General features: G+C 35.6%; 2 protein-coding genes across 3 annotated transcripts in view; one reads left to right on the forward strand and one right to left on the reverse strand.

The window, feature by feature from the left end:
* Positions 1 to 9973, forward strand: part of LOC149076070 (sperm-specific sodium:proton exchanger-like) — a 113832-nt gene extending 103859 nt beyond the window's left edge. The window contains exon 19 of one of the 2 annotated variants that reach the window (XM_089243593.1): positions 9027 to 9973. In XM_089243593.1, the coding sequence (XP_089099719.1) occupies positions 9027 to 9082 (56 nt within the window). In that variant the 3' untranslated portion in view covers positions 9083 to 9973. The remainder of the gene's footprint in view (positions 1 to 9026) is intronic. The other variant, XM_089243595.1, reaches the window with a different exon arrangement.
* Positions 9974 to 10673: 700 nt separating this feature from the next.
* Positions 10674 to 25174, reverse strand: part of LOC149076072 (sperm-specific sodium:proton exchanger-like) — a 118215-nt gene continuing 103714 nt past the window's right edge. Inside the window, exons 21-24 of the mRNA XM_089243598.1 lie at positions 24518 to 24652; positions 16970 to 17164; positions 13420 to 13576; positions 10674 to 11035 (exon numbers count right to left, since the gene is read on the reverse strand). Of these exons, the coding sequence (XP_089099724.1) occupies positions 10890 to 11035; positions 13420 to 13576; positions 16970 to 17164; positions 24518 to 24652 (633 nt within the window). The 3' untranslated portion in view covers positions 10674 to 10889. The remainder of the gene's footprint in view (positions 11036 to 13419; positions 13577 to 16969; positions 17165 to 24517; positions 24653 to 25174) is intronic.

Below are 25174 nucleotides of genomic sequence, written 5' to 3' on the forward strand. Positions count from 1 at the left end.
CTACACTTATCTTCTATGGATAATGAGAGCACCCAAAGGGTTAAAGAATTGTAAAGTTTGAGAGATATTCAGAATAGATCTTGAAATTTTGGTATGATAAAGCTATTCTGCTCTAGATCCAGAGGCCTGCACACACTTTTCATGTTATGGATAATTTAGCTGCTATTACTAAGTTTGTTTTCTAAATACAGTAAAACTCCCATTCAAAAAATTAGAATATTGTAAAAAATACAAAATTTGATTTAAAATTTGTATTATATTTCAGTGAAAATATCATTTTCAAATTTCAGACAAGTGCAACAGATTCTACAGTTTATAGATGAATATATCACAAAAGAAAAATTATACATTAAAAAATAAGAACCTAATGTATTTTTTCCAAAAAATCATAAAATTATAATACTTTTGAATGATTCAAAAAGTTATAATAAACTAGAAAGAAAAAGAATAAGTTTTTCAAAACATTCAATACTTGGTGGCATCCTGCTTTGCCTTAATAACATCTCATTAATGATTTGGCATATTATTGACCAGTTTTTACAGTCATTGCTAGAGATATTAGCCCACATGGATTTCAAGGTAGACAAAGGTTCATTTTTTGTTCTTTGGGGCGAATTGCAGCAGGCATCTCTTCATGCTGGCCCACATATTTTCTATTGGGCTCAAATCGGATGAATTTGCAGGCCAGAGAAGCACTTCAATTTTATTTCCTTCAAGTCAATTCTTTGTCACCTTTGAAGTACGACTAGATGCAGAATCTTGTAGGAAAATGAAATTGTTTTCAAATAAGTCTTTGGATGATGGTAGTATAAAATGGTCTAAGACTTCTTGGCATAAACTAAAAGTTACCATCATATTCGAAATGGAAAGCTTTTCTGGGCCTGCAACACTCGGGTCATACAGCCCCATACCATAACGGAGGTGACAAATTTCACTGAGCATATCAAACAGAGTTTAGTGAATGTTTCGGATTTGCAGCACCAAGCGTGAACGCCTTGATGACCATGGGACATGCAAAACATTAGTGATGAGTGGGACTCATCACTAAAGTACATTTTCCCAGTCAAATTCCATGGAAACCTTTTTTTTGTATCATCAAACTCTAGTAGTTTTTTGCTTGGGAGTGAGAAGTAGCTTTTTCTTAGGCACACGCAATTGAAATCTAAATTTATACATTCATCTGAATGGAAGATGATGCAATCTCTTCTATTTCTTTCCACTCTCTGTGAATAAATAGCAAACCTCTGAAGTGGTTTTTTTGCGTGATTTTCTTCAACATTCTATCTTGATGATTTGCAGTCTCTGGCTTATGACCTCTATTACCATGATTATTCTGAAAACTGTCACTTAAAATTTGACTTGCACAAGAACATCTTGCTTTTCTGGCAATTTTCTGTTGAGTAGTGTTGCTGCAGCTTCACTATGGAGTTTTGTGGAAATCAGAATGACCTTCTTTCTGAAATTTTCAATGTATAACTAACTAAAACTAGCTTGCTAGCAGATATTTATAGTAGCAGCACATGCGCAATCAAAAAATTTTATGCTAATGTTACCCTCAGTGACAACCAATAAAAAATATTCACAAATATTCTAATATTTTGAGGTTTTTGCCTCTACAGAGTAGTCTAATTTTGTGAATGGTTACATTTTTTTAAATATTCTATATTGAATTTGAGTGAAGGTGTCAATAATATATTTCCAAGTCTTCAGAGCATGACCATTTTTTTCATTCATCATTTTTACACTGTTTATTTTTCAGATATTCATTTCAAAACAGCAAACGTCCATTTTTCACTATATTTTAATTTTTTGAATGAGAGCTGTAGAACCCTTATTATTCGAGCCAGCGTTGTTTGGTTTAAACCATGGTTTTAACCAAGTGGTTTTTTTAAAAAAACCAGTTTTGTTTTTTTTCAAAAAATCAAATAAAAGTTGCCTAAATATAATTTTTTCCTTGAAAAATATCTCATATTGGTTCATTATTAGCCAAAATGTTTCATTTTTACCACATTTTATATCTTTGGGGTACATTCTGATGGTATATCTTTAAATGACATAAGATTTTATAAGTGGTTTTTTTTTCAAAAAGTCTCATAAATGTGGCCAGAATCTATATATATAAAATTGATTTTCTGTGTGTCTGTGTGTGTGTATGTTCTCTATACAAATCTACAATTTTAGATCGATCGTCGCCAAATTTTGCATATATACCAAATGGGACCCGACTTGAACGATAGGCTACTTTAAAATTTCGTCAGACCAGGGCAAATGCCCCAAATGGGCAAAAAACTGTCCGGCAACAATGGTTTTTGGGCCTCAACAATCACTTTCCGAACGTTTACTTTGGTTACCGTGGTTCCCTAGCGATGAGTTTCAGACGCGTTTATGTCTTTACAATGGTTTGTCACTTCTTTAATGCTGCCAGTTATGTATAATAGTTTATGCCTTTATAATGGTTTGCCACATTTTCAATATACTCTCAGTAATGAGGCTTTTTGAATAGACGTCATAATCATCACCATCATCGCTTTGAGGGTCAGGAAAAGGGTGATACTCATAGAAATCACTATTAAAATTGCCGATTTAACTGCATAAATGCGGAAATTTAGTGAGGGGGGGGGTCCCTGCCACATCAATAATTTTAAAAATTAAATTGAATTCTCGATTTTTGAAATATGGAATTCACTTGGAGATACGAAGCCCAGAAAATTAAAAATATGAATAATTAGCCGGATCTACTTTTGAGTTGGATATCCATGTAATAACATTGATTTCAACTTTTTATTTATATCTTCTCAAGCATGAAAATTAAGTTCTCCGTATTGTCTTTTGATATTTATTTGCATAAATTCATATAGTTTAGGATGTTTTTAAAATTAGTTATGGGCCCCGTAAAGTGCATCGAAAAAATTCCACAGCTTTAATTAAGCATTTTTGGAAGCTCAAACAGGCAGAAATAGATAACTTGAAGTTCAGGGGGAGGGAATCGAAATACCTAACACCCATCAAAAAAAAGGGGGGGGACTATTCATTTCTACGTTTCTTTAAATTTAGATTTATTTCTTTCATGAGTCGCGCAGGACGTCGCCATATTGGTTAACTTAGACACGGTTTGCATGTCCCTCAAAGAAAGAGGGAGATATCACGTGTTTCTAACAGCCACATTGAAGAAAACCCGGGCAGCGCCGGGTATTATAGCTAGTATATATATATTTTTCATATGAAGTATCTTAGTTATTTAAAGTTATATACAGAAGCCAAAATTTCTCATTCTTACAACATTTTTCAACCTTTGGCTATATTCTGATGCTCTATATTTTTAGCAAATTCATGAATAAGGATTGCATCACACATTTAAATGTAGTGATGTATTATCTCACAGGTTTTTTTTCCCTTCACAAAGAAGCAGCAACAGTAGTGACACCATCATGCTAGGGGCAGGTGGTCCTATAATCCAATAAAGACACCAGCTGTCCTTAAAGGACAAAGACTAGTGTACTAGTAGCTCATTACCTCACATACATTTTCATTTTCTTTCCCATAAGTAGCACATCTACTGTATAATCTCCCAGTCTTAATATTCAATAGTTTTTTTTATACTTTCACTGTTACGCCCAGCTAATCAAGGTTCTACTGTATAGTAGTAACAGATTTATGAAAAATATAATCAGCTATATACAGAGGGTGATTATAATTTAAGTTTTGATTCCAAAACTATTCAATAAGTACTGGTCAGAATGACTTGAAAATTTGCATGAATATTCCTGAAGCAATGGAAGTTTCTTTCGCAAAAGGAAAAAAAAGTGCAAGTAGATGATTTACTTGGCCAGCAGTATAATCTATTTTGTGCAACCACATCATTTTGGCACTTCCACAGCATCAGTGTGTGGATAGAACAACTGCTATCAAGATGCACATTGCAATACCAGCAAAGCAGCAAAGACCCATTTTCACAATAACAGTATGCAACTTAACCCTTGCAACTTCTGACTGTGGGGGGGGGGGGGGGGGGGGGTACCTCAAAATGTTATGAATAGTGGTCAGATTGCAAACTTTGGTGAATTGCAATCTCCAGCGCATCCCTATATGTTAGAAGTTCTTCAGGAATATTAACGTGGGGTGCGTTTGGTTTAATGAAGCTGAATTGCAAGCACATCCACATCATGACCATGGCATATTCTGATCTGTTGTTGAACAAGAATTTTTATGCTTTCAACCTCATAGCCAGAACACAGTGGACATCATATTTAACATTTCTTAAGTAAGTTGTAGTTATTTGTTCAATTACTTCACTTTTTGTGTTTCCATGAATTTTGAAATCATGCAATACTATAATTAAGTTATCATTTTGCCATGACTGGCTATCGTTTCCATTCTGCGAGCATATTTCCTGCATGTTGGATGATGTCATTAATTTTACATTTTTAAGTATTTTTTCACCTTTACCAAATAAAATTGCATTTTTTCAGGAATATTCATGTCAATTTTCAAGTCATTCTGGCAATCGTTCTTTTTTTACAGTGTTTTCAAATCGGAACCTTAGTTATAATCACCCGGTATATCGTAAATCATTGCTAATTAATCTGCATTATTTATGCATCATTAAATACATTATATTCACCTAATTTTTATTAGTTTTTGCAAAATAGCTTCCTAATTAAGTATACTGAAAGTAACTGGAGAAAAAACCTTTATATATTATATGATTAATAATATTAAAAGAATTGTCAAATGCACAGTAATCCATTGAGTTAAGCAAAAAATAATTAAATTGCAAAAGTTGGTTTTTGTTAAAATGCAAGAAATATTTATTGATTAATTTCTTTGCAGAAAAAGGGGGGAAGCAAAGTAGAACCAAGTCTGAATGTTGATTGAATGGTATTTGTTGGTCGTTATATATTGGATGAAAAATAACATTGGATTTAGATTTCTTGTACCATCCATTATAATTGAACAGTCACTATAACACACAGTTGTTATAATGATTGTTGACTATATAGCCATATGAAATACTGTAATGCAGTGCCATAGCCAGAAATTTATTTTGGGGGGGGGCACAACTGGCATTTCAGAGGGGTTATAACCCAAGTGACAGAGAAAGAGACTCAAGAATGTTATTTCATATATATCAATCTTTTTCAGTGTAATGCATATTTATACTTCACAACATTTCGAAGATATTAGGTTACTTTATTTTCATTGTATGTCTTTTGTTATAGAGCAACCCTAAATGCTTTTGGGGGGCTTTATCAAAAAAAAGATTGTATCGTTTCTTTGGCGAAGCCAACCTATAAGATTCTATATTCTATCTGTAGCTTTTACTGTCCACCAATCTGTTGCATTGTCGTCCCCCCCATCTAAAATAATGTAAATCACCCATTTTGAGAACTACAGGTTTAAATCACCACTTTTATAACTCATAGAACTCTCATTACCTGCTGTGACATTCTGTTAACTAGTTTGGTGCAATGTAAAGCATTTAGCACATAGTTTTATTATCTCCAATGTGAAATTGATTAATGAAAGTATCTTGGGTGAACACAGTTGGTTCATTGAGGCTCCGATAAACAGGATGTTCGAACAATCATTTCCAAACAATGGCCAATTTGGACATGGTGTCAGAAAACTTAATCTCATATCGCTATGAGAGAAATAATTTTCAAGCGAGGTTCCCCCCACCCACCAAACTATTTGGTTCAGGCATTATGTATGTTTTCTTTTTCTGGGTATAAATGCTAGATGGTATATTGAATATATTGAAGGCAGTTGAGTGAGAAAAGAGCCATTTAAGGATTTTTTAGTTGTGTCGCAGGCCACTTAAGTCATCTTTAAATGTGCTGCACTAATCTGAGAATATGCACATAGTTTATTCTTACAAAATTAGGTTTGAGATCACGGGCCACATCCAGAGCATTTAAGTGGTCTGTGGCACATTTTCAGATCATTCAAGTAGGGCGCTTGTGGTACATTCACAGATCACTTAAAATGATCCGCGACACAGAATGATTTTTCCAGAATGTTTAAGCGGTCCATGGCACATTTAGAGATCCCTTGAGTGACATGTGACACAGATTTAGAGCACTTGAGCGCCCCCCCCCCCCCCAGTGCAGTTCTTCATCGCTCATGTTACCCATGTCATATTCCCAGATTACTTAAGTGATCCGCTGTATAATTACAGATCACTTGAGTGGCTAACAGCACAGTTCCAGAGTATTGAACGCAGAGTGGATGAACGCAGGTGTCGAGGAGATATGATCGAAGTGTTCAAAATTTTCAATGGGATGGATAGGATGGACCATGAACTTTTAGTACACCGCCAATCGACTGCTTTTACAAGGGGACACCAGTATCGATTGGTGAGGGACAATGCAAGGTTATGGTGTCGCAGGGAATTTTTCTCCAATAGGGTTGTTAATAAATGGAATAGCTTACCCCCGGAGGTAGTAAATTGTAACACAATTGACACGTTTAAAAAGAAATACGATAAACATGTTGGGGTAAATCGAGAAGCTATCCATTCTTAGAATAAGACAACCATAAGTATTCTTTATGGGCATTGTATAATATTTTATCATGTGTATATATTGTTGGTAATTTGTGTTAATTGCATTTTTAATGGGGTTGCTGTATTTTTGAAACATATGACAACCATATTTTTATGGGCATCTTTTTATCAGCCACCTCGTTGGGCATTTTGCCTGTTGTGGCATTGTATTTGTATTTGTATTTGTATTCAAGCAGCCCGCAATGCATTTCTTGAGCGCTTGAGTGACCCAGATCACTTGAAAGATCTGTGAATCATTTAGAGAGTATTAACATGGCTCTGTAGAGGACTTATCAATAGAAAGAATGTTGGTTCACGTGCACACAAAATAGCGAAAGGTTTTCTCGTTTTTGTCACACCAAGTTAGATGTTGATCCAATGCTTGTATTGACAAGATAAAACACAATCAAAACTTAACGATTTAATATATACGAAAGAAATATAATGAGAAGGAAGACACATGTTTATACAAATTGGTAGGACAATTCCAACTTTTTCTTCTTTTTTTTACAATCACCAGGAGCATGAGGAGAGTGTTCCATCTATACAGATAAGAACACACTACAATGTCATCAAGAATATTTAATAGTTTTTATGAAGGGTGGTTGATGACGTAAGCATTATTCAACCCCCTTCCCGGTCAACAAACCAGAACTCCCGCATCGATGCTGACATAATACTTGAATGTCCTTTAAATTAGTAGAATTTAATTATAAAATTATTTACAATAATTATTTTAATCAATTGCAATTATCATAATATTGTAATTGTAGATGATTGTAGAATTGTAGAATTATTTGTAGAATAGTAATTGTAGAATTATTTTACATTTTTTATACACCACCATCAATTAATGCAAGATTTTCTTTTTTGCAATATCACTGTCTGGAAACATTACCTTAAACATTTCTCACATATTCTTGAATTGCAGCCGAGTACACTTATAATATACAGTGGATATAACATATATGATTTTGTAATCCTCGATTTTTTTGCCCATTCACTTCCATGTTTTTTTACATTATTTATATACCCCCCTTAAAATATACACTGTGAATATAACATACCGTGGAGAAAAACCTAGAAAAATTATGCCAAAATGTGACTTATTTGTGCAACATTCATTGTATTTGGGTTATATCTTGATGGGATTCTTTCACAGTAAGTTGTTGGAATTTCTTTAATAACGAAAAATTTACTCGAAATAATTACATTTGCTACTGATAGATCGCTCTTTAATCAATTGGAGGTGTCCCACTTCTTTGGATCCAGAATACATAGCTTTGGAACCAGAAATAAAACTGAAAATAATAGTTTTTTCCGTAAAATACGGATGTATATTCACCATAATGCCCTTTGCTCCCACTAATTTACTCTCCTCAACATATTACTCTGGAACATAATGCGCCTATACATTCAACATATTATGCACCTGTGGTGCCTGGCTAGAAAGTGCTACCTGTTAGTACGTATCTGTATCTTGTAGGAAATTTCTTGTTATCAAAAAAAACTCTTTCCTCTATTACTGTGAAAACTGCATTGTCAGTGCTTTTCAAATCATCAAATGTTAGCTTTTCCTGATACCTTTGGACACCTAGTAGTGATTGGATAAAGCAGAAATTTGCATTGTTTGAAAGAAAATGCAAAAGATTGATATAATTTATGAATATTAGTTGCATTTTCATAAGTGAATCTATACATATAAAATAGCGTGTCCTGACTAATTCATCAACGCTGAGCCAAAACCGTTGAAACTATAAATATGAAATTTGGTCAGTAGTTTTATTTTATAATGTAGAGAGTCACTAAGAAGGGGTTTTTCAAAATTCCACCCCTAAAGGGGGTTAAAGGTTATATAGAGAAATCATTATGTTGAGCTGAAAACTGCATAAGCTATGAATATTAAATCTGGTCAGTATTTCTATTTCGTAATATAAAGACTCACTAAGACTGTTTTTTAAAATTTCTCTTTTCTGGTAAAAAATTCTCTTTATTTTTTTCTTTCAATCGAAAGATAATCGCGATTACTTTTCAGGTCTGTTGTCTCCGATCTCCCTGTTAAAAAATCTTGAGAGGGCAACAGGCCTACAATGGTACAATTATTCAATCAGTACACTTCATTCGTAGTTTGAAAAATTGATGGCAGCACTATAACAAGCATTACACAGAAACAAACTTTATGTTCACAACGCATATATGCACATATTTTCCAGCATCGCCCAGGTCTTCGGCCACCTGCTAAAATCTCTTCATTTTGACAGAGTGGTGTGCCATGACCTGGTTAGAAGGAGGAGATCCGATGTCAGAAATTTTCCAGGTTTTAGAACAAGAATGAACTGTTTCCCTTGACTTTTTTTGTGAGCGATTTTTTCCCAGACAATTCCAGGTTTTCCCTTGACCTGTACAAACCTTGTGATATCTTAGGAATAAGACTGATTGATTGTGCAACACTTTCTATAATTATTGTTTCTTACTTTTGCAGACGAGGTTGAGAAAAGAAATAGCAGAGAGTCGAGTTTGTTTGGAAATACTCCTTAGTCAGTGCCCAAGTCCTCCAGCATTTGAATCAGATATTCAGAACAATGGAGAATTTCATCAATATATTTTCCTGTTTGGAGCTTTTTCCCTCCTTCCCTTTGCAGGGTTTTTTAGTCATTATTTTTTTAAATATGTCATGATCAAGATGTTCATTGATATTGAGTGTGTAGTATTTTTCTTATTTCTTTTCGAAGATCCCTACATGTTTGAACATTTATTTATTTATTTTTCCTTGTATTGCATTTTTCTTGATGTTAGCGCCATACGAGTATTCATAAACAATTTTTTCTGAAATTTCTGAATTGCTTCGTCCTTGTTGAGAAATTAAAACTCTGAAACCTTTTCCCTCATTTTTATATACAATAATCTGTCTGTCATCTTACTGTAGAATCAACAAAGTGCCCATAGTTTCCCCTTGTATCCTTCAGAAGATCCATTATTTTGATTTTGTAACAAATTAGTAGTGTAAATGACGTTGACGTAAATATGATGTTGAATCCTCCCCCTTAAGGCTAGAGCTGTTACTCTCTCTTGTGGAAGGATATGATGCAATGGTTACATTCACTTTCATCTGCCTGGCCAGTCAACGAATAGCATGAGACTCCAAGACCAGTCAACTTTTCTGACTTGCTATGGGAAAGTTTGGCTTCTGTAAAGCAAGGAACAGAAGGGGATTTTCCCCATTGGTTTTATCAAAAATTGTTTTGACCCCCCTCTTCTCACCTTTGATGTTTATGCAGTATTTAAATGTTCCGTTTTATTTATTTATTTGAAGTATTTATTTATATGTTGATTACCTTTTATTTTCTTTTGAAGAATTGTTATTTCAAGTGTTTCTGGTTCAAAAAAATTATGTATAATGGGATAGTAAACAAATATTTGAATTTTCTTAATTTGTGTGTTTCTTTGTTTTACCTCTGATTTCTTATTGTCTTTTATGATGAACAAACTGGTAAGTTACGCAAAATAAAAATAAATTGAATCTCCCTGAAATTATAGGATGTCCTGTAATTGCTAATTTTGCCTTTATCTCATCAATCGTTCGTCGTAGAGGTTCTAACTAAAAATAGTGTTCAGGAGTCACTACCAGTTTTAAGAATAAAAATACAGTTGTAAAATAAATCTCAATTTTTATACGGTTCACAGGCACAGACAGTTGCCCTCCCACTGCCTTATCAAAAGTAAGCAAAAGTGGTAGTTCCCCCCCCCCCCATCTGTGCTTATGTAATACTTAAATGGCCTCAAAGAACCAATGACAACCATAAATCCTTATATGTTATGATATAAGCATGTCACTATTAAGACAGCTCTACACACTACTTTGACATGACATCTGATTTGCGGAAATTCAGTTACGTGGGAATGTCATTCCCATGAATCAGAATTCAACATGTCACGTCAGAGTAGTGTGTAGCCGCTTTTATCCTGACTGAACCTTTGGCAACGTGAAGACTACAATGATTAGTGTGTGTGACAACATGAGATACACGCACATTTTCTTATGCGCATAAGAAAATTCATTATTTTGCCTGTATAATTGGTTCCTAATTGCATTAGTATCAGGTCTAACAAAAAGTCTGTAAGCACTAGATTCAAATATAAACATTTATTTCTGTAAAAATTGCAAAAGTAAAACAAGTTTTTTTTACATAACAGTACAGCATTATGTTATAAATAAAACTTTAGCATAAAAACAGACAAAGCATAAACTTGCAAAAAAATATGAACAAGAAATGGGTAGAAGTAACTGATGCCTTTAGAAAGACATAACCCAACAGCTTTAAGCTTGTAACCAGCACACGCATGATTATTTCTTAGCTTCTCTACGAGACTGACCCTTTTTCTCATCTGGCACTAATATCGCCTTCAATTCCGATTCCTTAGTAGCAGTAATACGCCTCATCATATCCCTGATGAAAGACTTTTCCCTTTTTCGAGCTGGAGGCAGTGATTCTTTACACATGTCGAAAGAAAGAAAATGCCAATAAGATTAGTAAATTGGTAAAAAACTTTGCAATTTAGTGAACTTACATACAGTGGAACTTAGTTTTACAAGTGATTCTGTAGAGACAAAAAAACATTTCAAACAAATTTTGATTCGATAAACAAGCACTGACTTGGATTATGAGCAATAATTTCTGCCCTCCTTTTAAATGTAGTTTCACATGATCACACACAACTGAGCTCACTGTGTTTTGCTTTCGCCTAAACACATAGTATGAGTAATATGTAACAAACTTTACAAGAGTTCTGGAAAAAATATTCCATGCATTATTATGCACTGCCTCAAGATCACCAATATTATCTTTGCACCTCAGTACATTTTGAAGAAGCTTGTCGTTGTACGTTATTTGATTTATATAGCATTTCTATGGATCTGTGCACTTTTACTGCATTGCATTCAATAGTACAATGTAGAATAATGAAAATAATCATTTTTCATGATTTGCTTGTGGACAGGGATCCAACCTGAGAAGGGGTAATTCTTATCAATTTTGTTTCTTCACATTACATATTCACTAGAGAGGGGGCTCTACCCACAGATCCTAGCCTAGGGCCCGAATTATTTTAACATGCATGCTTTTGTCTGAGCAAGAAAAAAAAATTCTACAGTTGGTAAGCAGAGAAAATCTAGGTCTTGAGTACCTTACACAGACAAAATTGAAATTGCGGACAAGGGAAATTTCTGCTGGGAATTATGAAATTTTATTGTTCTACTAATAATCATTTTTGACAAAATGAATTCATTCAGTGCACAATGCCATCCAAATTGTGCACTGTATATTTTTGTCTCACGTATATAGCTTACATTGCTCTGGATTTGGCGGCTATTCAGTTTTTTCTCCTGCACATGCAAACTTTGGTTTTTTGAGCTTTTATAATTTGTGGCTTCATTTTCACAATTAGCAGTTCACTGATAAGGTTTGAAGTACAAATATACTTGAGAAAAAGTTTGCATGTACAGAATGAAAAACAGTGAATATAGCCACTAAAGTAACAAAATATGGGATTAGTCCTAACAAACCCTTTTGTCCAAAATTCCAAAAAATTTGTATATGAACAAGGGTTTATTGCAAAAATAAGTCAAACTGAATAGATAAAGTTTTATGAACTTCTGGTGAAGAAAAATTATTTATGTTGATTTTTTTTCTATTGCGGTCAAAATTACCACTATCCATCATTCTAGTGTTAAAGATCTTGGTTGCAAGGTGTGAGGGCTATGACTGCATCTGGAAACTAAATATAAGAGCTGTCAAAATAGATCATAATACATAGACCATTCATTATATCCCGACTACCAGGCAAAGCCTCTCAGTGGAATTTCACATGTGTAAGTAGGAATAATTAATGACACAATGTTAAGATGGCTTCCACCACCATTAAGGCAGCTGTCAGGGTTAGCGAGTTTGATCCCAGCCAAGAGCAAAGTAATGTTCTTTCCCTATCGAACCTGATAGATGGCACCTCTTCTCCGTGAGACAAGAACAGAAGTATAACTTAACTTTATCTGATGAGGAAAATTTCTGACTCAACTTAATCAGTAGCAAATTGCTGTATGGCAATATGATCAGAATTAGTGTAAAAGAGAAAGTAAGCGCACTTGCATCATTGATGAAGAAAAATTAAGGTGTTAAAATTTTATGGGTTTTTCTTATGTGCCCAGATCAGTATGTTCTGAATCAGTGTGATCTGGATCACTTCCCAGATCAGTATGATCAGAAAAAATTATTGTCCAGTCAAAATTTTCACATTCCCCAGCAGTAGATTTGTCCAGCTCTACTGTAAGCATCTCAGCACAGCTGGGGCAATGCCCTCGGACCCCTAGCCGAATGGTTGGGGGACTCATAAAAAATGTACACTATTTTCATATTTATTAAATGTTTTGAGTTTCTTGTAACAAATAATCTGCAAGAGGAACTCGCTTCCAAAAATAATTTGAATTCCAAAAAATGAATCATTGAAAAAATGAGAGGAAGAAGGATGTGACAAATCCTTTTTCTTGAGCATAATCCTTTTGGGGGGGGGGGCACAAGAAAAAAAGTCTGCCCCAGGGTCCTGATGGAGACGTTTTAATTATCATAACTTATTCTTCACAAAGCTGAGATAAGCTATACGTGTGAATTCTTTACAAATGCATGTGATGTATATAAAGACTCTCCTGCCTCTCCCGGACTATTTGTACAATGCTTGATCAATGAAATATGAAAAAAGGTTATCTCAACAATTACATCGAGTTATCGTGTCGATCGAATGAATAGTAATTGTTTGTCTTAGTTCTTTTTACTTGAGGAATAGACTAAAAATGAATTTTTTTTTTTTAAAACGTGTGCATTTACCAAAAGTTTTCCTCCTATGCTGTATTACATGCTGTAGACACAAATAGTCTAATCTTAGCCTGCCATCGGAACCAGACCAATCATATACATCACCTAGAGTGTATTCCTGCCGAGCGATCAGTACGATGACAATGCGAGGCCGGTATCTTGATATATTCTGCAAGATGAACATTTTTAATAAATGCTATATATTATATCAGCTGATTATTTTTGTCTATAGACAGAAACATATGCCACACAGAATAAAAACATTAAATCTTGGAGCGTTCAAAATAAGTGCAGCAGCATAAATGTTGATGCAGGCCATGAATCACCCCAAAGGCGATATGCTCAGATTGTTTTTGGACATAGGATAAGCATGCAAGGGGAAAAAAAATTGATGGAACAGGTCATTTTAAAACACATATGCAAATCAGCACACTTTACTGGGTAAAAAATACAATTTTTGCTGCTGGCATACTATTGGCAACAGCAACAACAAAATAGAAAGCTTCCAATTTGTACTGATCAAACCTCAATTTTTCTTCCACAGTAAATCAATTACATTAAGCAGTCATTGACTAATGAGGCAATGGAATACCAGGGGCAGCTCATTATGAAGAAGTATTTTTTCTCCTTGGCCCCCCCCCCTCACTCAAGAGAATTTCAAGGCATTGGTTTAACTCCCTAAATTGACTAAATGCTAATTTAATATCTCAAAACTGATATACATCCTGTGGATTTTAGTACTGTTCAATTGAAAATATTCTGAAGCAATATATTGTTTAAATTTACAGGAGAATCATTTAGAACTTTTAACAATAGATCCAACTAAACATGTTCATATTTTTTGCCACTAGAGGAGTAGCGCATCAGTCCCGAGACTTCGGCAAGTAAGAAATAAGGACGTAGCAGTGTAGCGTGAAAGAAAAGTCCCCCGCACAGTTCATTGTCTTCCTGGCACGTTAGAGACTGCGCCCTAGTGGGAGAAAATTGGTCCACATGGGCATTTGCTTGGAAAATTGTAAAAGTTCATCAGACAATTTTGTTGAAAAAATATATATAAACACAATGGTAATAATGGTAAATACTTAAGGGGCCGTTCAAGTATTACATCATCATCGATGGGGTCAGGGGGTTTCCGATTTGCTGACTTTTGATGACAGGGGGGGGGGGGTTATCAACCATCCTTTATGAAAATGTGAGTTAGGATTCAGAGGGGCAGAGCTGAATTTCAGAGATGAAATTTTGCTGACAAGGAGGGGGGGGGTCAAAAATGGCTAAAACTTTGCTTACGTAATATTTGAACGGCCCCTAATTACATTTTCACATGTGGGGGAGGGGGTTGATTTACTCAAAACGCAAACTTTTTCTCCATGAAGTTACCATCACTGTCGCTGCTTCCCCTCACCCACAGCTACTTTTTTTTTCATGTGCAGTGTCACATCACATAACTTTAGTAGTTTAAAAAGTTCTTTGTATACAAACGTAGAAAACCTGAGCAAATGCTTCTAAACTATTGATGAAAGGTGCATGAACACAATAAATGAAGGTAGTAGCTACAGGAGAGCTCTCAAAGATCCAAATTTTGTTTCTTGGTTAAGGGTCTGGTGTCTGGATGCCCCCTACCCCACTTATCTATATATATAAAATTGATTTTCTGTGTGTGTGTGTGTTCTCTATACAAATCTACAATTTTAGATCGATCGTCGCCAAATTTTGCATATATACCAAATGGGACCCAACTTGAACAATAGGCTACTTTAAAATTTTGTCAGAGCAGGGCAAGTGCCCCAAATGGGCAAAAAACTGTCGGGCAACAATGGTTTTTGGACCTCAACAATCACTTTCCGAACGTTTACTTTGGTTACCGTGGTTCCCTAGCAATGCGTTTAAGACGTGTATATGCCTTTACAATGGTTTGTCATTTCTTCAATGCTGTACGTATATGTATAATAGTTTATGACTTTATAATGGTTTGCCACTTTATTCAATCACTCCCAGTAATGAGAGCTTTTTGAATAGACACCATCATCAGCATCACTTTGAGGGTAAAGCAAAGGATGATCCCCCCCCCCCATAAAAATCAGTGTTAAAATTGCCGATTTTAATGTAGAAATGCGGAAATTTGGTGAGGTTTTTTCTGTCACATCAATAATTTTAAAAATTGTATTAAATACTCTATTTTTGAAATATTGAGTTCGCTTAGAGATATACGAAGCCCAGGAGATTAAATATGCAGTAATTAGCCGGACTTATATATACTTTTGAGTTGGATATCCATGCAATAACATTGATTTCAACTTTTTATTTATATCTGCTCAAGCATGAAAATGAATGTCTCCGTATTGTCTTTTAATATTCAACTGCATAAATTCATGCAGTTTAGGTTGCTTTAAAATTAATTATGGGCCCGTAAAAAGTTCATCGAAAAAATTCCACAGCTTTAATTAAGCATTTTTTGAAGCCAAAACAGGCAGAGATAAATAACTTGGAGTTCAAAGGGGAGGGGGGAATCGAAATACCTAGCACCCTTTGAAAAAAGAAAAAAAAAAATTTTTTTTTACGTTTCTTTAAATCTAGATTTGTTTCTTTCATGAGTCACGTAGGAAGTCGCCATATTGGTGAACTTGGACACGGTTTGCATGTCCCTCAAAGAAAGAGAAGAGGGAGATATCAGGTGATCCAAAAAAGCCTCATTGAGAAAAACCCGGGCAATGCCGGGTATTATAGCTAGTAAGTTTTTAAACCATGGTAATGAAATGCCATGTACATGAATTCAGCATCTGAGGAAAAAAATTGTGGTCAAAAATTTTGTACCGACTCCTTACTTCTATACTGCCTGATTGAGCACAATTTTTTTTTCCTTTGGGGCCATTCAAGTATTACATAAGCAGATTTTCAACCATTTTCGACCCCCCCCCTCCCCACCCCCTGTCAGCAAAACACTGACCCCCCCCCCCCCAGCAGCTTAGAATATTTCATATCTTCAAAAAGGGGTGGTTGATGACGTAAGCAACCTTCAACCCCGCCCCCCGTTATCAAAAGTCAGCAAATCCCCCCACTCGATGCTGACATTATACTTGAATGACCCCTTTGGACAAATGTATCGAAAAAGAAAATTGATACAAATAGTAATTAATTTAAATAAATGACAAAAATCATCTTTGTGAAAACTGACTATTGGTATCTTGAAATGAAATTTTGTTCTGGACTCTGCAGATTGCAGAATATCAAACCACGAGCCGTCACTAGTAAATGTGTGGATTCGCAACAAAAATTATTACATCCAAGCCTGTAACTAGGCTTGGGCAACTGGGGCACTGCCCCAAAACCCAAGCCAAGTGTGAGGGGGGGGAGCAAAAAACTGTGCACTTATTGTACATAATAACTTTTTTTTGGCGGGGGGGGGGGGGGTTCCAAGAATAAGTCTGCTCTCTGGCCCCAAGAAGATAGGCTTTGGTTCTGATCACAGAAAGCAAATACAGAAGTATTTTAGCAACATAAATCATCACACTAAACTAAATTTTCACAAAATTACTATATGATAGCAATATCAGGATAAACTCACTGGGAATATTAGCGTGGTGGTCGAAGGAGGAAGGCAGGCTGGACCAAAATACATCTCTCCAGCATCTGGATCTGTTGCCTGTCCTTGAATGAGAATAATTTCCCGCACACTCGGATCAATGTCCAATCTCTCTGCTAGTGACAAGTCTGGAATCAGCGCATTCTCGAGATCTATAACTAATTTCTGGCGATCATTCTGGTCAAAAGTCAACAAAAATACATATAAATACAATACTCTCATACTAGAGAGCATTAAAGTTTACTCATATGCTACAGTAAAAAAAAAAAGAATTCTTAACAGAAGTGAACAAGAGAAATATTTAGCTAATAACATTTTTGCTATTGTCGTCAGATGAGTGGCTTTCCAGGGTTGGAAAAGCTGTCATTAGTTTCAGTTTATCCTCAATATTTCTCCAACAGGAGGCAGCTTGAACAAAAGTACAAGGGGTGAAATGCACCCAGGCGGCATGCTATAAGGGGACTGCAGCCTAGGCTTTTGTTCAGGCAAAAAATTTTGAACAATGAAAATTCACAAGACACCATGAATGAATGAACGCCAGAACTTTGCCACTGGACTTATCCCGTTGCGGAGATCTCTTCCAGCCCAGCTTCGTGGCAGAGTCTGGAACACTTTATTTTGTGTCAAAAAAAAAAGAAAAAAAAAACAAAACATACAAACTTTTTATAACTCTTACAACACTCTTACATAATAAATACTCTGACTCTTACAACATATTTTCCCCGGACAATTGGGTACTGTCGTGATTAACAAATTTGGTGATTACAGACGACATGGGATTAGGAGTTGGAGAAGTTTCAGGGTTTAGTTAAGATGAATGTACACATATTAGGATGGAGGTATGTTTTTTAAAAGCAATTAAGCCCCTGCCACCTCATTCGGTGAGCAACATGAATACGACAATATGAGTATGCACGTGTGTTGTGGACACGAAATGCATGAAGAACTTGAATAGAGGAAAGAGAAATACACATATACACACATTTATATACATATATATAACTGCCGGGTCGAGTCGTCTCGTCCTAACCCTATTTGGGTGAGCAATGTGGGCTTGGTTTAAATGGGTGATTGTCTGGAGAGAGCCTTAGCTGAGGATCAGCTTCGGTCTTGGAGTTTTGGTTGACAAGACACCAGTGCTGTCATTCTTTTGAGCCACACCTTGACAACAAAGATGTTGAGAAAACTTGAGGGAACAGAAAGGACCATGCAGTAATACCAGAAACAAGAATGGACTCTATCACAAGGGGGGGGGGGAAATAGTGCATTCCCCCCCCCCCCACCCCAGGAGCAGTCAAATAAAGGTAAAGAATTAGTTCTCGAGAACCAGAACTTTCTCTTACTCGCCTTCGTTTCTGCCTAGGAAACCTCTTGGAGTAGGTATTCTGGCATCAACATAGTTCAACTCTATGTTGGAGATTTGAGATTAATCAAAAACTTCAACCCCAAAAAAAGGGGAGGAGGAAAGGAAAATACCATGTCTCATCAATGACAGCCAGGGACGGGCGTAAGTATTTTGCAGCCCTCTAAAACAGGTTTTGTCAAAACCCTAGGCTAGAGGGTTTCATCGGGGCCATTTTAAGAGCATCATGGGCCCCCAGGCCACGTGGTTTTTCTGAGACTTTACCTGGTAAATTTTAATCAGTTCCACTAATTAATTAATTCCACTCTTGAGGCCCCTGGGTGGGCCCATGCGTTAAAACAGCATCGGGTTCAATGTCTCAATTTCAGATCTCAGATGTCTGAATTTGAAGTCTTATATGTCTCACATTCAGGTCTTAAATGTCTGAATTTTAAGTCCTGGACAATATTTTAAGTTATTGCTGTGTTAAGTCAAAATGTAAATTAGTTATTTTTTAAAATAGAAATATAATCAAATCATTTCCATTCAGTCCTAAAATTTAGCAGCCTGGTGCGGCCGCGCTTTTCTCACCTACCAAAGTCCAGCCCTGAAGACAGTTGTAATGCATTAAAAGTATCTGGCATAATTGAGAGCAGTGAAATAACTCTCAACCGATGTCTGGTCAAATGAATTTTGTTAGGAAAACAATGGTGTGTGGCTTTGGACCGATAAAATATTAGGATTATCCAGAGTCTCCGGCTAAAGCTCTTTCAGCTTTCCAACAGGGTCATCTTTATGGGATATGAGGCTTTACAGCAGGTGAGCTCAGCCCCCCCCCCCCTCCTTCAATGCTCATTGGTAGTTGGCATCATCAGGAGATGTTATTAGAGCAAATTTTTTTATGGTAACATGAACAGTTATGTGAAGTTCCACTTGACTTTTTCTTTTTTTTTCTTTCTTTCTAACCCGGCAAAGCTCAGATAGTTCCACGAACTATTTCACTCCCTCCATTCTTTGTCATGGGAAATGGCTAAGCCAGTAAATGAGTTAAACTTTTTCTACAGCATGTTTTAATAACTACGTTAGAAAGAAATTTAGTTAAAAGAAAGAAGGACTTTAGGGAAAAAAATTTCCTAATAATGTCAACCACTAGCATTAAAGAAACGATGAAGATAACAAAAGCCACTCTTTATCAAACATGAGAAAATTCCATAAAGTTTTAAAGAAATATACATGGTATATGGGCCATTCCCAAAAAAAGCGTACATTCCACTTTTTTTTTTAATGAAAAATTCAAAGTTGAATTTTCAAAATGAAATTGATCTCAAATTATAGCCAATGACTTGAAGTTTAATATTTTATAAATATTTTTCACTTTTATTTTACAATAGTATTTTATTTTTTGGGTTTTATGACAGAAAGTCATGGATTTTGTCCACTCTGTTACGAAAACAAATATTGCCATGAAAAAATATTGTTATTTCTGCTGTTTTTATTTCTCAAAATAATGAAATTAGCTTATTCTTACACATATGCTGAAAAAAATTTCACTTTTTTCTTCTGTCGTTTTGATGGTTTTTATAACTTTTTCGAAATAGCACATAGAAAAGTTTATTTTTTACATATACAGTCGAACCTCCTTAATGCGTCACTCTTGGGAGAGCAAAAATATGACTTAGTAAGTGGAGTGACTCGTTAAACGGAGTAAGACATAGCTGTGCCAATTCCTGCCCAAGGACAATTGGGACTCCCAAAAAAGTGACCCGGTAAGCAGAGTGACGTGTTAACTGGGTGACGCACTAACGAGGTTTGACTGTATTTAGCTACACAAAATCAAAACTTATTTCTGACAGGTAATTTTTTGCCCATGAACTGCAAAAATGCTTCCTGTAACAGAGTGGACATTATTGCAACCGAGTGCACAGAAATCTTTAACTGAGAAAGATGTCTCAAATATTCTGAACTAGCAAAAATACCTGGCGCTTCCCGGGTTTTCTTCAATTACTGGGAGGATTGAAAAAGTGGCAAACCATTATAAAGGAATAAACTGTTATACACAGGGGCGTCGGAAGTGTTTCGAACCTGTGGGTGCCCGTCTTGAGGTTCACGTAGAAAATTTCGATTTTTGAATCAATTCTGTGGGTGCTCGAACCCGTTCAACAAACTTCCGTGAGTTCTCAAGCACCCACAGCACCCCCGGCTCCGACGCCACATAATACTGGCAGCATCAAAGAAGTGACAAACCATTGTAAAGGCATGTATATGTCTGAAACGCATTGTTAGGAAATCACAGTAACCAAAGTGAACATTCCGAAAGTGATTGCTGGGCCCTAAGAACCATTGTTGCTCCACTGTTTTTTGCCCATTTCGAGCATTTGCCCAACTCTGATAAACTTTTAAAGTACTAATGGTTTAATCCTAGTCCTGTTTGGTATATATGCAAAATTTGGCGACGATCAGTCTAAAATTGTGGATTTGTATAAAGAACATACATACACACTTTCACATTTATATATAAAAGATAGAGCTTTTATCTTCTCAAAAATTATATACAAAATGTTATAGATGACCCAGAGACTCCTCTATAACCTTTGAAAAATGTTCACCCCATGAGAACATAAAAAAAACATGCACCCTATCCCTCGTAGTTAGAATTTTGGTCTGGTAAAATGTTTAAAATCTGGTCAAAGTGGACATTGGACTTGTATATATTATGTCATCAGGATGATTTTCCTCTAACTTAAAATTTTTTTGTTAAAATTGAATGGTAATTTGATGTGTTGATATAAAACTCACATTTATGCCTCTTACATTAGGGATCCAGAGTAGAATGAGGGGGGGGGGAGAGTAGAGCCTGGAAACAAAAAATAATAAAGAAAATAATGGTTCTGTCCCATTAAATACAGAATGTATTGTCATATAATCATCTTTACTCATATTAAAATGCCCATTATGACATAACTCGCCTGGCGGTGATTTTAATGATCTGTACTACTGAACTTTTGAATTTAACTGAAAAAAAGTAACACGATGGAGAATGTGGTAAAGGGTTTAAATATAATAGATAACTCATTAAATTTAACTTAAATTTTCAAAACCTTTTAACTAAGAAAACTTTACTTTAAATCATAGTTTCCATTCTGTTGCATTGCTTGAGTTTTTGGAAAATGTAACAGAGTGGACAAAAATTAACCTAAATTATTATTTTTTCATTATAAATTTAAATGATTGATGAAAACTTTTATTATGTTTGGAAGCATATCTTAATGTACTTGATGCAGATATAAATGAAAAAAAAAATTAATTATTTATGATAATGGCATAACACAGAGTGAACAGAGAAAAATCTGGTGCTAGAGACTAAATAATGTGAACATTGTCTTTTTGCAACAGTCAAATCCAAAAAAGTTGATCAAGCATTAAAATTGAACCTTTCAATGAGCTCAAAAGTGTTATCAGATTTAATCTGGTATAAAAATATATATTTCCCGAATGACTGAAATAGAGTGGACATTTTAAAATGGGAAAAATTTCGGGACACGAACAAAAAAATGGTTTTTCATAAGAAAAAAAATTTCAAAATTTTACTTTCAGTTTTGTTTATCTACGGTACATATATAAAATGTCATATCAAATTTTTTGAAAAAAATTCCAGATTTACACTAACACTTTTTTCAAGCTGGGACAGCCAGATTTTGATGTTTTGCTACAAACAATGATTTGTTTAAAAATAATTGAATACCATTTGAAACAAATTAAGAAATGTCATATGACAGATAATTAAATGAAGAACTAGAAAAAAAATTAAAATTGCTACCAGAGTGCTCTGAAATTTTGTAAAAGAAAATTATAAAGTCTCTGAAACAGTTTATACATTTTTTTTTGGGGGGAATGACCCATATCTATGACAGCAATCATCAACCTTGTGAATAATGTCAAATCAAGAAGAAAATCAAATCGCCTTTGACTGAGGAATAGCCTTTCAGGGGGGGGGGAGAAAGGCAAACTACACAATGCTTAATGCAATGTCTTGAGGACCTCAGGTGCATACAGAGCCGCTCCTAGTGGAGTGAGAGAGGTGCAGTTTCACCAAGCCCCCACACCATGGCCCCCACAAGGGGTGGGCTGACAAGGCTCCGACCCTAGGGCACGGACGGATTTTAATCACTTTTTTGTTTTTTCACGCTATAAATTCATCATAAAGGAGGCCCGTGAAAGTCTGGTCGGGGGGCCCATAAAAGATCCCAGCCTAGGGGCCCTGCTTCAGGATGTGGGGGGCCATGCCCCACACCTATGTTAGCAATAATTTCCTTTGTAAATTCCAATTTTTTTTATCAATCGAAACAATTGGCGAAATAACAATTTATGTTATATATATTTTTTTTTTGTGAGTTTTATAGTAGCATTCTACACAGCTTCTGTTACACATTCCTCAAGTCAGTTCTTGCAGAAACCAACAGATGGCATTGCTATGCCACTTTACACAGCTGCAATCCAAGCAAAAAAGCTGTTTTTAGTAATTGAGGGATGACTTTGTGTCCTCTACAGTTTGAAAAACGCAGGAACAGGCTTAAATATTTTGCTTCCGGGTACAAAAACAGCTTTACGGACCTCTAAAATGCTTCTCCTCAATCCTCAAGTGTCCTTGAGCAAGCCTGTGCCCGCCGTTTCTCACTCTAGGACAGATTTCTCATGGGTCCCCCAAAAGTGAATTTAAAGGGAAGCCATGCAACTCATGCATATTCGTCTGTGAAACTTTTATCAAATTGATACATGTTGGAATGTGTGTGTACATATTGAGAGCCATGGGAAACCATTGCTGGAAAAACCTTTCTTCAACATGGTTTCTGTATAATATATATACACAGGGGGGCACCAGAGGTTACAGAAGTATTTTAGACTTGTGAGTGCTGGACTTGCTCTTTATTCTTTATATAGGTGATTTTGATTTCTGAATTAATTCATTCTTGAGAAACTCAATTCAGTGCTGCTCGAACACCCATTGCACCCGGCTCCGACACAACTGCAGAGCACGACAATGAAAGGTTCCTTCTGGTCCAGGGCACCAAACACAAGAGCACTTTTGACTTAGGTCAAAACCCTAGACCTGTGAGTTCCCTGTCTTGGAAAGAATTTTAAGCTATTGCTTTTATTAAGAAGTAAAAATGTAACTTATAAAAGTACTTTTATTCTGTTTTGGACCCCTAAATTTTAGTGGCCTGGTGCAGTTGCACCCACCCAAGTCCAGCCCTGAAAAAAATACATAGACCGTTGCTCAGTGGAGAGAGAATAATTTTAATTCTGGAGAGAGAATTCTGCATTTCCATAAATTCTGAATTTCCACCAATTCTGGAATGGCCTCTTTCAATTGTTCTGAATTATCATGAGTGCTGGAATTATCTGTCTATTATTTTTCTTATTTCCCATTTAGCGATTCCGAATTTTCATTAATTCTCAGACAATTTCTTTCATGAATTTAAAATTTTCCTCAATTTGAAATTTTTATTAATTTTTTTTGTTAGTTTACATTTAATTGTGTCTATATTTTTTGTATAGGATATATTTTTGTACTCCTGTATATTTTGTAATAATATGTGAATTTTTGGATTCTTGATTCCCTTCTCTCACAGAATATACAAAATTGCCCCCCCCCCTCCCGAGATTATTAAGATGCCTCTGGCTTTGCTATTATTTTTGCACAAGGGCCTATGTCTGGTAAGGGTGGTCTGTGATGCATAGGATAGCCTTGATAAGATCTGCTAGAATGATTTTTGAGTGTGAGTATCTAAACTGACCAGTAATTCCAATCAAATAGAGCTCATGAGTTCATAATACTCTTGAGGCAGCCCTGATAATACAATTCCTCCAGTGAAAAGAAAAGTAACATTAAGTCTACGAAGAAAAATTGCATGCCAGGAAATGGTTAACCCAAGTCTCAATTTCTTGAAGAAAAATTGCAAGTAGCATTTCCACAAATGAAGACAAACACTTTATATCAGGAGGTGCACAACCTCCTTAGTCCTTTGGGCGAGTTACATGACATGGCAACCAATCACAGGCCACATACTGATTGACACTTTTTTTGTTTTGTGGGCTTCATCTGGCCCCGAAGCTGGAGATTGTGTACCTCTGCTTTATATCAGTGTGAATACATTAGCCAGGGGGGAAAAAGTAATATATAAACATACCCTGTACTCAGGTTTTCGGAGCAAAAGCTGTCTCGCAATCCTAAGTGCAATGCTTTTCCACAGCAAATACTGCAACGGGGGCATCATATTGAGTCTCTCAGCATCTCCCAGCACCGAAAAATCGAAACGGACTGTCTGTACAAGAAATGACCATCATTGAAGAAGTCAATAACATTATTAATAATGGGACAGTTATATTTAGAAATGATTATTCTTTCCCCAAATAATTTCTCAATTTTATTTGTATTTCTATAAAAACCCTTTATCTTTCAAATTCAATAAGGAACATTCAATTCGTTATTTTAATGCTACAGAGTAATCTTCAATACACTTAGTTTCCCACATGTGAATTATTGTATTTTAACGTGTACAGTCAAACCTCGTTAGTGAGTCACCCGGTTAACACGTCACTCCGCTTACCGGGTCACTTTTTGGAAGTCCCAATTGTCCTCTGGTAGGAATTGGCACAGCGATGGCTTACTCTGTTTAACGAGTCACTCCCCTTACTAAGTCATATTTTTTCTCTCCCAAGAGTGACTCATTAACGAAGTTTGACTGTATAACGAACCCCTTTTTGCAAAAATGGGACGGCTTTCTTATACATGGATAGCATTATAAATCAAGGTATGCAGATTTTTTTTTTTAATCCTTGATTTA

This window comes from Pholcus phalangioides, unplaced genomic scaffold, assembly GCF_987345545.1.
Source record: "Pholcus phalangioides strain wild (caught in Gottingen) unplaced genomic scaffold, Ppha-v1.0 ptg000015l_1, whole genome shotgun sequence".
Lineage (NCBI taxonomy): Eukaryota > Metazoa > Arthropoda > Arachnida > Araneae > Pholcidae > Pholcus > Pholcus phalangioides.